The sequence below is a fragment of the Oncorhynchus kisutch genome, linkage group LG20, assembly GCF_002021735.2.
Source record: "Oncorhynchus kisutch isolate 150728-3 linkage group LG20, Okis_V2, whole genome shotgun sequence".
Taxonomy (NCBI): Eukaryota; Metazoa; Chordata; class Actinopteri; order Salmoniformes; family Salmonidae; genus Oncorhynchus; species Oncorhynchus kisutch.
Genome location: NC_034193.2, coordinates 41,317,292 through 41,330,355, shown reverse-complemented (window position 1 = coordinate 41,330,355; position 13,064 = coordinate 41,317,292). Strand labels below are relative to the sequence as shown.

Below are 13,064 nucleotides of genomic sequence, written 5' to 3'. Positions count from 1 at the left end.
ATATCAGAATTGGGATGCCTTAATGTACACCTCTCCAAGTACTTGTTGACAATACCTGTAAGACCACATTGCAAGTGCAGCTATAGGCCTTCGAATACAGGTCACACACAAACACATTATAAGCCTGGTTGAATTACATTAAAAAGGGTTATACATAATTATAACAAGTTATACATAATTATACCTGGATGCTTTAAGTAAAAGTGTCACTGAAAGGAATTCAATCAAAATAATACATGTCCTGTGCTTGTGCTGTAAACCTTGTCATTTTCTGATTTGAAAGCAAATTCCTAGTAGGCATCCACTATATGCTTTCACCTATCATGTATCCTTAGATCAGAGCAGATGAGCGAGAGGATGCGAGGAAAGGAAGCCTTTATAGACCATTGAGACGCATCCTAGGACGAAACATAACAGGTTAGTGGGTGGTCCACCAGCTGATGTTGATCTGTACCAACTGAAGGAATGTGGCCTCACTGATATGTAACCTGGCCAGGCCTTCTCACCCTTCCAATTACATTCACGGTGTGTATTATAATAGCACCTAACCGGTCATGTAACAGGCAAACAAAGCCATTGGCAAAGCTATCTGTGAGATTGAGGCCAAGCCTCTAAATAACAGCCATCGCTGACAATAAAGATTCCTATAACAAAGGTTTCTATGACAGTAAGTAGACAAACTACTTTTTGGAGCCGTCAGTGAAACATATAGAATAACAAAAGCTGTTGAAAAGAGGGGGAATGTAATTGGTGACTGGCCTGGTTCCAGATCATCACTGATTTAGGGACAGTTCGGGAGTTCCCTTCCCTTGAAGGAGCCCCAAACCGTGACAAAAGGGACTTCAGGAACGCATGAGATTAGGGGTGGTAATCTGTTTATATAAATGGATTAGATATCCAGAGGTGAATAGAGAATCAACTCCAAAGGGGCCTGGTGTTAATTCCCAAAGAAAACCCTGGAGAGAGGGGACCATCTGGGACCACTTCCTGACTATGATGTCAGCGACTGCTTATTGGGTGGGGGAACCAGCCAATTGACTGATTATTATCCAGTATTATCTGATATTTGACATTGATGGACAGAACCTTTCATTTATGTTAAGTGACACTTAATGGCATTGTATGATGTTTCTCTGTTATTATGACATATGATCATTGACAGGCTGGCTTTAGTGATTCCACACTTAAGATTTAGCCAGTTTGTGGATATTAACTAAAGAAAGAATTCCAAATGTTGCTTTTATTGTTTATTTATGTGCATCTTCAGTTTATCCATGGACAATATTATTTTCACACGCTGGTAGGATATCCGTGTATACTGTATATTAAATCAACTCTTCATTCTATCAAGTGAAACTAAATAAACTGAAATATTCTGAAAACCAAAATTGCCCAAACATGGCCAGGAGGAGAGCTTCCACCCCAAGTCCAGCTCCCTAATCCTAACAGCCAGAGTAACATGGAACACCATAGGGCAGTAATACCCGACAACTATGATGGATCTCTATCTCCAATCTACTCCGTCTGGTCCGTCCTATGATGGGGGTTTTCAGTCATGTAATAGTCAGTGGGTCTCCTGACCAATCGGAGTCTGCAGGCGTGCGGCCAGGGCTAGGGAGAGGCGTCGTAGCACCCCCTGGTGCTGGGGGAACTCCTGCTGGACACGGTGCAGGATGGTGGTCACAGCGTGCAGACGCTCCTCCTGCCTCTGCAACGCAGGCTCCAAGGCTTCGCTGGTGGACAGGGCGCTGTAGCGACCCTCACACACCGCTTGGAGCTGCTTGGCATGGCCCTGGAGGGAGACCAGACGGGCCAGGTTCTAGAGAAAGAGAGAGAGAGAGAGAGAGAGAGAGAGAGAGAGAGAGAGAGGGAGAAAGGGAGGATAGAGAGAGAGATTGGGTGTGAGAGAGAGAGAGAACCAGACCAAGAGAGGAAAAGAAGGATGGATAAAGGGATTAAAAAAGACATGAGATGAAAAGAGATATTCAAATAGCTATGCACAGCGCAAACCACTTCTCAACTATGGGTAACAATACATTGGGCAGGAATAATGTTGAGAGTGAATGGGTGAATGTGTCTACATCGCGTACCCTCTCCTTGGTGTCCTGCAGACATTGGAAGTCTGAGGTGAGGACAGTTCTGGCACTCTGGAGCTCTCCCAGCTGCAGCTGTTTGTCCCGCAGACTGCAGCTCAGACTGGCCTGGCCCTGCTGCAGCTCCCTGAGGACCCCGTCACACTCCTCCGCTTGCTGTTAGGGTGGGGAGACACACACACACACACACACACACACACACACACACAGCATAGACACACATATGAAGCATATACAGTACCAGTCAAAAGTTTGGACACACCCACTCATTCAAGGGTTTTTCTGTATTTTTACTATTTTCTACATTGTAGAATAAATAATAGTGACGACGTCACAACTATGAAATAACACATATGGAATCAGTTAAGAATACATTTTATTTACAAGGACAGCCTACTCCTTTCTCCCCAACGGGGATTTGAACCCCGGTCTCCCACGTGCCCCGCATTCTGTAGTACAGACATGGCCTGCTCTCCCTTATGTAAGGAATTAGGCCCTTTTCCACGTTTACTACAGTATCTATTGTAGGCTGCACAGTAGCACATATGGAATCATGGAGTAACCAAAAAAGTGTTAAACAAATCAAAATATATTTGAGATTCTTCAAAGTAGCCACCCTTTGCCTTGATGACAGCTTTGCACACTCTTGGCATTCTCACAACCAGCTTCACCTGGAATGCTTTTCCAACAGTCTTGAAGGAGTTCCCATATATGCTGAGCTGCTTTTCCTTCACTCTGCAGTCCAACTCATCCCAAACCATCTCAATTGGGTTGAGGTTGGGTGATTGTAGAGGCCAGGTAATCTGATGCAGCACTCCATCACTCTCCTTCTTGGTCAAATAGCCTTTACACAACCTGAAGGTGTGTTGGGTCATTGTCCTGTTGAAAAACAAATGATAGTCCCACTAAGCACAAACCAGATGGGATGCTATATTTCTGCAGAATACTGTGGTAGCCATGCTGGTTAAGTGTGCCATGAAGTCTAAATATATCACTGACAGTGTCACCAGCAAAGCACCCCCACACCATCACACCTCCTCCTCCATGCTTCACGGTGGGAACAACACATGCAGAGATCATCCGTTCACTTACTCCGCGTCTCACAAAGACACAGCGGTTGGAACCCGAAATCTCAAATTTGGACTGATCAGCCAGATTTCCACTGGCCTAATGTCCATTGCTTGTGTTTCTTGGCCCAAGCAAGACTCTTCTTATTATTGGTGTCGTTTAGTAGTGGTTTCTTTGCAGCAATTCGACCATGAAGGCCTGATTCACAGGTCTCCTCTGAACAGCTGGTGTTGAGATGTGTCTGTTACTTGAACTCTGTGAAGCATTTATTTGGGCTGCAATTTCTGAGGCTGGTAACTCTAATAAACTTATCCTCTGCAGCAGAGGTAACTCTGGGTCTTCCATTCCTGTGGCGGTCCTCATGAGAGCCAGTTTCATCATAGCGCTTGATGGTTTTTACGACTGCACTTGAATAAACTTTTCTGGATTGACTGACCTTCATGTCTTAAAGTAACGATGGACTGTCGTTTCTCTTTGCTTATTTGAGCTGTTCTTGCCATAATATGGACTTGGTCTTTTACTAAATAGGACTTTATTCTGTATTCCACCCCTACCTTGTCAGAACACAACTGATTGGCTCAAACGCATTAAGAAGGATAGAAATTCCACAAATGAACTTTTAACAAGGCACATCTGTTAATTGAAATGCATTCCAGGTGACTACCCCATGAAGCTGGTTGAGAGAATGCCAAGCGTGTGCAAAGCTTTAATCAAGGAAAAAGGTGGCTACTTTTAAGAATCTCAAATATAGAATATATTTCCATTTGTTTAACACTTGTTTGGTTACTACATGATTCCATATGTGTTATTTCATAGTTTTGATGTCTTCACTATTATTATACAATGTAAAAAATAGTAAAAATAAAGAAAAATCATGAATGAGTAGGTGTCCAAACTTTTGACTGGTACTGTACGTACTGTACATACACACAGGAACGCACAGCCACCACCACACCAACTGACCCACCGACCCACACCCCCACCTTCTGTGTGTCCAGTATCTTCCGACGCAGGCCCTGCAGGATGCCGTGGAAGTCGGTGTGAGTGGGCTGCTTGCGGTCGGTGCGTGCCTGGGCTTCACTGCGCATCACGATAGTCTCCCTGCGAGCCACCACTCCCTCCATCTCCCTCAATAGGCGCTCCTGCTGCTTCATCAGCTGACCGTATCGCACCTGTAGGGACACACCCACATTGATACTTGATTCTTACTCCCAGCACACAGCATTGATTCATTACCCAGTGAAAGCATTGGAGGGGGTGAAACAGGTGCATGAGTATGTGAGGTGTCCTACCTATTCCACATTTAGCGCGCTAAGGAATCAAATCAAACATGATTTGTATAGTACATTTCGTACAAGGCAGCAACACCATGTTGTCGTTTTCTATATGGAGATACAGTGTATCGATCTACAGTAGGAGGGACTAAGTGAAAGATTGTGTGATGTGAGAGTTGCTCTTGGTTTCTCCAGTGTGTGTGATGTTACCTCCATCCGGTGGATCTCAGCCCTCATGGTGCGGATGTCTCCCTGGCCCACCTCAGAGTCCACAGCCGACCTGGTCTCTCTCACCAGCTGGGTCTTCTTCTCCCACAGCATGATCTGACGCCTGAAAACACATATGCACGCAAATAAACATCAACAAATACATTTTCTAAAGCCCTTTTTTACATGATGTCTGCAAAGTGCGCCGCAGAAACCCGGCCTAAAACCCCAAGCAGCAAGCGACGCAGATGTGGAAGCGCGGGTGAACTCAACAAAAACACACACCCATATAACACAAGCACGTGAAACACACACATACACACGTACACTCGCATGAGGACAGGACACAGACAGACAGATAGACGGAGGCTCGTGTTTCTAGGCGGACTACTTTGCTACTGTTTGACTCACTCTGACTCCACCAGACTGTTGAACAGCCTGTCCTTCTCCTCCTGGATCCTCTCTAGCTTCATCTGCGTCTCAATGGAGTTTCTCTCCGCCTCCTAAACACACGACGTCACAGGAGTACACGGTTATACATGAGGTACAATGGTGCGGAGGCATTTCTATACGTCTATTTACAGTATGTCTAGCATACTGCCCTTTGATTTGGGTAAAAAGGCCTCTGATCGGTTGTAACGGCCAGGTATATCTGTATACTTTGTAAGTCAGATCTTGTAGTAAAAAAACAAACAACGTAGTTACTGCATTTAGCTTTTGTGGGGCAATATAGAATGCAGTGGTTCAGGACTGAAACGGACATATTTGAACGTGTGTGTATTTGGCTGAGGGACTGATGAACACCAGAAATAGCCCCCACCATGACCACCAACCTTGAGTCTGTGCAGGAAGTCAGTCTCCATGACGACGTTGCCCTGCTCCAGGCCCTGGTGGAGATGCCTGTTCTCACTCAGCAGGGAGTTGAGCTTCAACATGTCCGCCATCAGCTCCTTCATGTGTCTCTCCAGCTCGGCCTGCTCCCGCTGCTCCTGTTGTATCTCACCTGGACGGGAGGCAGCGGAGAGGTGAGGAGTCCATGGGTTAGCCTGTGTTTTGTTAGGGTAGGGTCACAAAGACCCCAAAAATGGTGAAGTGTCTGGAATCTTGTTTCAGACCGGGAGTGTTTGACATTGCTCAGTGGGTTCACAATGCCTGGAGGAGAAGGATACATGTACTGTTTGTGTAGTGGGGCTATATGGTAGCTGTACTGGCCATGATTATTCTATGCTCATAATTTGTCAAACGTTATTTTATTCTGTAGTGTCTTGTAAGCCCATGTGGGCTGGGTACCGGTAGGTGTATGACACTAGTGTCCGTAGTGTGAGCAGGGCGGTGCTCCGGGCCCATTTCTCCATGGTCAGTGGGTGTGCGCGCCCCTGTGTGTTACCGTACTCTCGGTGCGGACTTTCCTCTGCTGTAGGATGGTGAATTGGGTCTGCAGTGTGAGCAGGGCGGCGCTCCGGGCCTGTTTCTCCTGGGTCAGTCTCACCAGTTCCCCCTGCTGCCGCAGCCAGAGCTGCTGCTGCTCCTTGATCTCTCCTCCCACCCCCTCCAGCTGCTTGGTCAGAGTACTGGCCTGGATCTCCAACGGGCCCAGGTCCTCGTGCTGTTGACGTACAAAATAGAAAGTCAGGAAAATGTGAATTTTTTTCCCCCAAAGCTGAAACGTTTCAAATCCATTCTGGCTCCGGTCTTATTGTAGAGGATGGTGCTACCATAGAAATAGAATACCATTCTAGATCTGTAGGTGCCACCTATTTTAGATTCAGTACCTATAGTCCTTTATTCTAAGGGAAATAAACCCAGAGTGTTCAGTTGGTTACTGGTCAGTGCTAGATTGTAAGTTAACTCTCACCCCAGTGCTGGCGACGAGCTGCTCAATCTTCTTGTTGTAAACGTTGATGGTGGCCTGCTTGCGCTCGATGACGGTGACGCGCTTGGTGATCCTGGCCTCGCTGGCCCCGAGCAGTTCGTTGCGGCGGCTCATCTCCGTCTCCAGCGAGGCGAGGGTGCGGGCCAGACCCTCCAGGCGCAGGGTGAGGTCACTGCTCTCCAGCGTCACCGCCGCCTTTTCGTTCTCCAGCCGGGACAGCTGGGTCTCCTGGCAGGGTGAGGAGAGAGAGAGAGACGCACACACAGAGATTGGTGTGAACACAGTGATACATTGCGCGAGCAAAGTTTCATATGTAGCATTGCGGTTGGTTTTCAATGGGACCCTTTCTTTGTCTACACAGGTCATTGAAAAACTAGCTCAAGATATTAAATAACAACCAGATGTAACTCCTTCTGTACTGTAATTCTACAAAGTCTCCCATTCCTAACACATCTCCACAATATGATTGACAATACACCGCTAAATAGTCTTTGTAATATTATGAATTACTAGGCAAGTCAGGTAAGAACAAATTCTTATTTACAATGACGGCCTACCCCGGCCAAACACTCCCCTAACCTGGACGATGCTGGGCCAATTGTGCACCGACCTATGGGACTCCCGGTCACGGCCGGTTGTGATACAGCCCAGGATCGAACCCGGGTCTGTATGCAGTGCCTCAGACCGCCGTCGATGCGGTGCCTTAGACCGCTGCGCCACTCAGGATAACCCCCCAAAAATACGGCGACCGACCCCACTCACCTTCTCCCTCTTGTGGGCGGCCATCTTGTCGGTGAGGCGTCGGGAGTACTTGGTGGCCTTGTCGTGGGTGAGATGCTCCTGCATCTTGGACATGATGCGGTCCTCCAGCTCGATGCGCCGCACCCACTCCTTCTCCGTCTGCTTCCTCAGGGAGGACACCTCCACCTGACGCACCCCACACTCCTGGAGAGAGGGGAGGAGAAAGGGGAGGGGGGGAGAAGAGAGATGGGGAGATGGGAGGGAGGGGGACAGAGGTTAGAAGTGTTTCATCGTACTATCGTCCACTTACACGAGCCACGACAATACATTCCAGTCACTTCACAATGAGCGGATATTGCATTCAGAGGAGCCTGCATAGGGAAAGGACAATTGATACACGAATCAACTGCGGACTTGGGAAAAGAATAGTAGAAGCAAACCTTTTGACTTCATTGTGTGTTTACCCTCGGTTAAAGCAACCTATACGTGTTACAAATGTGTCAAATAAAACCAATCCATTCACTCACCGTGTTGACGCGTTGCAGCGTCTGCTCGGTCTCCTGCAGGGTCCTCATGTAGATGCTGTACTGGACCTGCAGCGCCTCCTGCTGGCTGTGGCTGTGGGAGATCAGCTTCCTGGAGGTGGCGCTGTCCAGCTGGCTCCGGTTCAGTAGTACTGTCAGCAGCTCATTGCGCTCCCCCTCCTGCGTGATGGACTTCTTGAAGCCCTCGATCTCGGTGTCTAGAGAGCGGACCTGGTGGGTGGCCGCGCTGCATGGAGGCAGGGAGAGAGATTGACAGACGTGTGCACGGTGGCATCCCACAGGTGTACAGCATGTCCAGTCGCAAGGAGAAACGTTTGACCAGAGCAGACCAACAGGACTGATGCACGGCAAATACAAATTGTATTGTAAATAGACATTGGACAGTGGCCAATGTACAATATGCCAAAAGTAGTGCATTATATAGGGAATATGGTTGCCATTTTAAGTCTATCCAGTGTGTATTCTCTTCCACCGTGGTGTTGGCCTCGTCTCGTCATACCCGCCAGGCTGCTGTTCTACACTGTGTGGTGAGGTGTGTGTGTGTGTGTGTGCGCGTCACAGGCGGCTGGTGGTATCTTAATTGGGGAGGACGGGCTCATAGTAATGGCTGAAACGGTATAAATGGAATGGTAACCAACACATCAACAGACGGTTCCCATGTGTTTGAGAACATTCCATTCACTCCATTCCAGCCATTACTATGAGCCCGTCCTCCCCTCAGCAGCCTCCTGTGATGTGTGTAGACTCTAGGCGTTTACGTGGCCTCACCGTAGAGCCTCCAGCATGGCGGTGTAGGCGTCGTCTCGTCTCCTCATGCCCACCAGGCTGCTGTTCCACTGCTGCAGCAGCTGCTTCCTCTCCATCCCCAAAGAGTCCATCTCCATCTGGGCCTGTATCGAGAGACACACAGGCAAAAGGCACACCGTTCACCACCATTCCCCATTCCTTCTGTGTGTACAGCTTTTGTCTCAGCCTAAGCAGTAACACATTTATTATTGTGTTATACTGATTGGCTGGATCAAAAGCCTGTACCCAACCGGGAGTGGACAGCAGTGTACCTCAGAGAGGGCCTCCTTGGCTGCCTGGGTCTCCTCAGACTGGGCGATGGTCTGTACTTTATACAGAGCTATCTGCTCCGTCAGCCGCTCCATGTGTTTGGTCAACCGCTCCACATACAAGTCCTGAGAGGGGGGGGGGGGTGGTGGTAGAGAGTGAGAGGGGGGTAGAGAGAGGGGGGGCATAGAGAGAGAGGGGGGGTAGAGAGAGGGGGGTAGAGAGAGAGGGGGTAGAGAGAGAGGGTGGGTAGAGAGAGAGGGGGTAGAGAGAGAGAGGGTGGGTAGAGAGAGGGGGTAGAGAGAGAGGGGGGGGTAGAGAGAGAGAGAGGGTAGAGGGAGAGGGTGGGTAGAGAGGGAGAGAGGGTAGAGGGAGAGGGTGGGTAGAGAGAGAGAGAGGGTAGAGAGAGAGAGGGTGAGTAGAGAGAGGGGGTAGAGAGAGAGGGGGTAGAGAGAGAGAGGGTGGGTAGAGAGAGAGGGGGTAGAGAGAGAGAGGGGGTAGAGAGAGAGGGGGGGTAGAGAGAGAGGGGGGTAGAGAGAGAGGGGGGGGGGTAGAGAGAGAGGGGGGGTAGAGAGAGAGGGGGGTAGAGCGAGAGAGGGGTGGTAGAGAGAGAGGGGGTAGAGAGAGAGGGGGGTGTAGAGAGCGAGAGGGGGGGTAGAGAGAGAGAGCGAGAGGGGGGGGGGGAGAGAGAGAGGGTCATATAAGGAATCACCTGTAATACACTGCAAGAGAAGATTTAGCCACAGTAATAAGAATTATTTTTAATTCTATTTCTAGACCCTTAGCATCTGGTCCAGGACCAGTTTTGCGGTTGGGCTCAGAACGGTTAACATTTAGAACTAACATGCCAATCAGCTGGTCTTGAATCAGTTGTAAAAGAAGGAAGGCGTGTGTCCTGACCTGTTTGTGTTTCTGCTCCTCTGCCTGGGTCTTCTCGGAGTAGGCCTTGCGCGAGGCGTTCTTCATGGCCGTGATGTCAGAGCGCAGGTCGGCGTTAACCTCCTGCATGTAGAACAGACGCAGTGCCAGGTTCTCTACCTCACTCTGCAGCTGGGACACTGAGGAAGGAGGTGAGACATAGTTAGGGACAGGAGTTTTTCCTGACTGTCACCTGACCAGGAAAACCTTTATATCGTTATGGACTATTATAACTAGACTAGGGTCCTGATTTTTTTTCCTTGATTAGGTCAAGAAAAACTCCTGTCCCAAGCCATAGTACAGATATAGGATCTTAATTTGACCTATATTGTCACAGCAAAATAAGCTCATACTGTTGCTTGATCGGTGGTTAAGCTATTAGCTTGCCAAAAGTAGGTTACCTGAAAAGTGCAATACTGTTAGTATGGGTCTTCAGTGAATTTATGTAAATCACATAGCTTATCTGCGCAGACAACAAAAGTGATCAAATGAAGATCCTACATCTGTAGCAAAGTGACAACACCCTACGTTTACAGAAACGTGTGCTTTATGACAGTTGATGAGTCAATGTCTCTTGAGCAGTTGTTTAGTATTCATACAATCCTTGTATAGTGTCTGTCCCTATCAAGTCAGTGAGTGGTCTCAGCACAGAATGAAAAAAGACATACTAACTGTGTATCTTTATGGGTCTCACCGTGTGACCTCTGCTTGCCGGCCTGGCTGGCTGTGGTGCGGTACTGGCTTCGGACCCCCTCCAGCTGATCCTGGGCCTGTCTGCGCTGGGCGGCCGCCTGCGCGTTGGTCTCGTGACGGCCCTCCAGACAGGCCTGGAGTCTGGCCAGCTCCTGCTGTATGCCGTACAGCTCCACGCCCAGCTCCTCTCGGTGGTCGCTCTCAGACCTCTCTATGGCCATCTAGGGAGATGGGTGGAGGAGGGGAGGGAAAGAGAGCATAGGTTGGGGTCAGAATTGCACAGGGAAAATGCATTAGAAATGTACTGCAAGGCCTGTGGATGTCTTTAAAAAAAATGTTATAACAATAGTGATTAATCCTTGTAAATCAATTGTTGCCGCTTATAGATCATTTCTAGTTGCAGATTAGTTTATTCTGTGTTTTGAAAAACGAAAGCACAGGGTCACTGTTCGAGATTGAGAGAAAACAAGTCAATGGCGCCCTCTCCTGGGAAAAGAGTGACTATAAATGGCATGAATCGTACTCTATGCATACTGTAAAGTGGATGTCCATGTTGATTTGATTGTGGCCCATTGTAAAGGATGAAGAGTCTTTGCCTCAGAAGAAGAGAGCTACTGCACCTTCTCGCGCAACTCCATGTTGAGTCTCTCCAGTTGCTTGTGGAGGTGGTTCCTCAGTGCAGTCTGGAACCTTCTCATCAGCGGCTGCAGGCAGATGGGAGAAAGCACAGTAAGACGTTCATCTGATAAGCACGACGGGGCTTAAACCTTAAGGTATTTAAAACCACGTTAGCAGTGATGTTAAGCGGGGAAACTGCTTTTACGTGTTCAGGGTCCAGCACGATGAGCTCATCTTCCTCATCGCCCTCATCCGCCGCCCTGCGTAACCCGTCCGCATCGCTGTCGGAGAGGGGGACTGAGAGGTGCAACGAGGGGTGAGGCGGCAAGGGCATCGTTCCGTTATCTGGCACCCCAAAAAAACAACGTTTCATGATCACTCCTCAACAGATACCGCACTTGGCAAGTCACAGTGCTCGAGTCAATTGCAAAAAGTGATAGAAATCAGTTAAAAAAGTCCACCATTGTTCTATCCCTCCCTCTTATTGAAACCCAGCGGACCTGAGTTGCTGGCGGGGTTGAAGGCTGCGCCTGTACCACTGTTTCCTGACTGTGACACTGGGTAACCAGCCCCCGCCTCGGCCTGCTCTCTGTCTGACTGCTCTGCTGATCCACCCTGCATGGAGGACAGACAGGAGGACAGACAGGAGGACACTTTTTGATCCATAAGGTTACAATACAAATAATAAAGGGTTATATTTAATTATGTGCATTGGACCACTGCCTAAATCATGTCTAAATCGTCTTTTGGGAATAAGTTCATGATTTTGAATGACAACAAATAAAATGCAGATGACACAATATCATGAGTCACAAATCCTAACTTGAGAAACGTGTGAAAAAAAACGTATCCTGTACTGTAGAGTAGTATCTTTCACAAACCTCCTGCCCAGGTAGTACAGTAACCCCAGAGTCCTCTGCTGCCTCGTCAGCACCACCTGGCTGTTCATCGTACTTCCCCTCCTCCTGTGGCGGGGTTCCCCTCCTCTCCTCTTCTCCTCCTCCCTCACTTCCTCCACCCTCCATTGGACTCGGTGGGAAACAAGATGGTCGACTCTGTCAGCACTACAAGAAAGTTGCCTTTGTGACAGCAACATTGGATTTCATTGCAGTCATGTAGGCAGGTAGCCTAGCGGTTAAGAGCTTTGGTGCCAGTAACCGAAAGGTTGCTGGTTTAAATCCCCAAGCCGACTAGGTGAAAAAAATCAGTGTATGTGCCCTTGAGCAAGGCACTTAAACCCTAATTGTTCCTGTACGTCGCTCTGGATAAGAGTGTCTGCTAAATAATGTCACCTGCTCTTTTAACGCCCATTTATTGAAAGCCTTACCTGCTTCTTGAGTTATTAAGGAGTTATCTCTTCAGAACTGAAAGAAAGGTCAAAGAATGAAAATAATGTATTGAAGCAAAAATGCACATTTAAAAGTTGTCTGACAAAGCCTCCTGTCATCACCTGGGAAAACATGACAGAGACACACATATTTAAATATTCACTAACGTTATGAAGTTGACGATAATCATTCATTAGGCCCTCATACTGTACCTTTGCTTAAAAATGAAATAAGACAGATACCTATGATGGCTATGCCTACTACGCGCATAATGTTTCCCGTGGAATACTGCTATACACTTGCCTTGAAGTTAGCGTGCTTATTCGTTAATACGCTATTAACGCTAACGTTAGCTAGATTACCGAACAATGTAAAATACCAGAATGTTTTAACTGTTCTCGAAATGCACAAGTTACTAAACCTTAAGGCTGCTTTATCACCTCTTCAGCAACAACAAATAATCCTGCAGCTCGTAATACGAAATTGAATTTGCAAACTAAAAACAGCTAGACTCACCTCTGTTTGTCAGCCGGCCAGGCGTTGCTAGGAAACGATTAACTTCCGTGAAGGGATAAGGGGTAGAGGCTAGTCATTGGATAGTGCCGCCCCTGATGAATATTGACATTTGTGGACTGTTCAAATTGAGGTGCATG

At 48.0% G+C, this 13,064-nt stretch overlaps 1 protein-coding gene across 6 annotated transcripts; it reads right to left on the bottom strand.

Moving 5' to 3' along the window:
• Positions 1-1,234: 1,234 nt before the first annotated feature.
• ccdc40 (coiled-coil domain 40 molecular ruler complex subunit) lies at positions 1,235-12,957 on the bottom strand. 6 transcript variants are annotated; one of them, XM_031799864.1, is made up of 20 exons: positions 12,928-12,957; positions 12,411-12,447; positions 11,965-12,162; positions 11,584-11,698; positions 11,289-11,428; positions 11,086-11,169; positions 10,467-10,686; positions 9,755-9,912; positions 8,860-8,982; positions 8,570-8,691; positions 7,784-8,027; positions 7,278-7,460; positions 6,498-6,743; positions 6,035-6,248; positions 5,476-5,645; positions 5,054-5,145; positions 4,646-4,766; positions 4,145-4,333; positions 2,091-2,249; positions 1,235-1,819 (listed from the first exon to the last, which is right to left on the bottom strand). In XM_031799864.1, the coding sequence occupies exons 3-20, from the start codon at positions 12,106-12,108 to the stop codon at positions 1,565-1,567; spliced, it is 2,979 nt and encodes a 992-aa protein (XP_031655724.1). In that variant the 5' UTR covers positions 12,109-12,162; positions 12,411-12,447; positions 12,928-12,957; the 3' UTR covers positions 1,235-1,564. The 6 variants fall into 6 exon arrangements, with proteins under 6 accessions (XP_031655724.1, XP_031655722.1, XP_031655725.1 ...); XM_031799862.1 differs by having other exon boundaries at positions 11,965-12,147; XM_031799865.1 differs by lacking the exon at positions 12,928-12,957 and adding an exon at positions 12,624-12,915.
• Between the last annotated feature and the right edge of the window lie 107 nt (positions 12,958-13,064).

Coding starts and splice junctions, on each gene's coding strand:
- ccdc40 (XM_031799864.1), bottom strand. CDS start 12,108: ATGGAGGGTGGAGGAAGTGAGGGAGGAGGAGAAGAGGAGAGGAGGGGA. Junction 11,429..11,583: donor CAACCCCGCCAGCAACTCAG/GTCCGCTGGGTT, acceptor TTGGGGTGCCAG/ATAACGGAACGATGCCCTTG. Junction 8,028..8,569: donor GCCATGCTGGAGGCTCTACG/GTGAGGCCACGT, acceptor GCCTCCATGCAG/CGCGGCCACCCACCAGGTCC.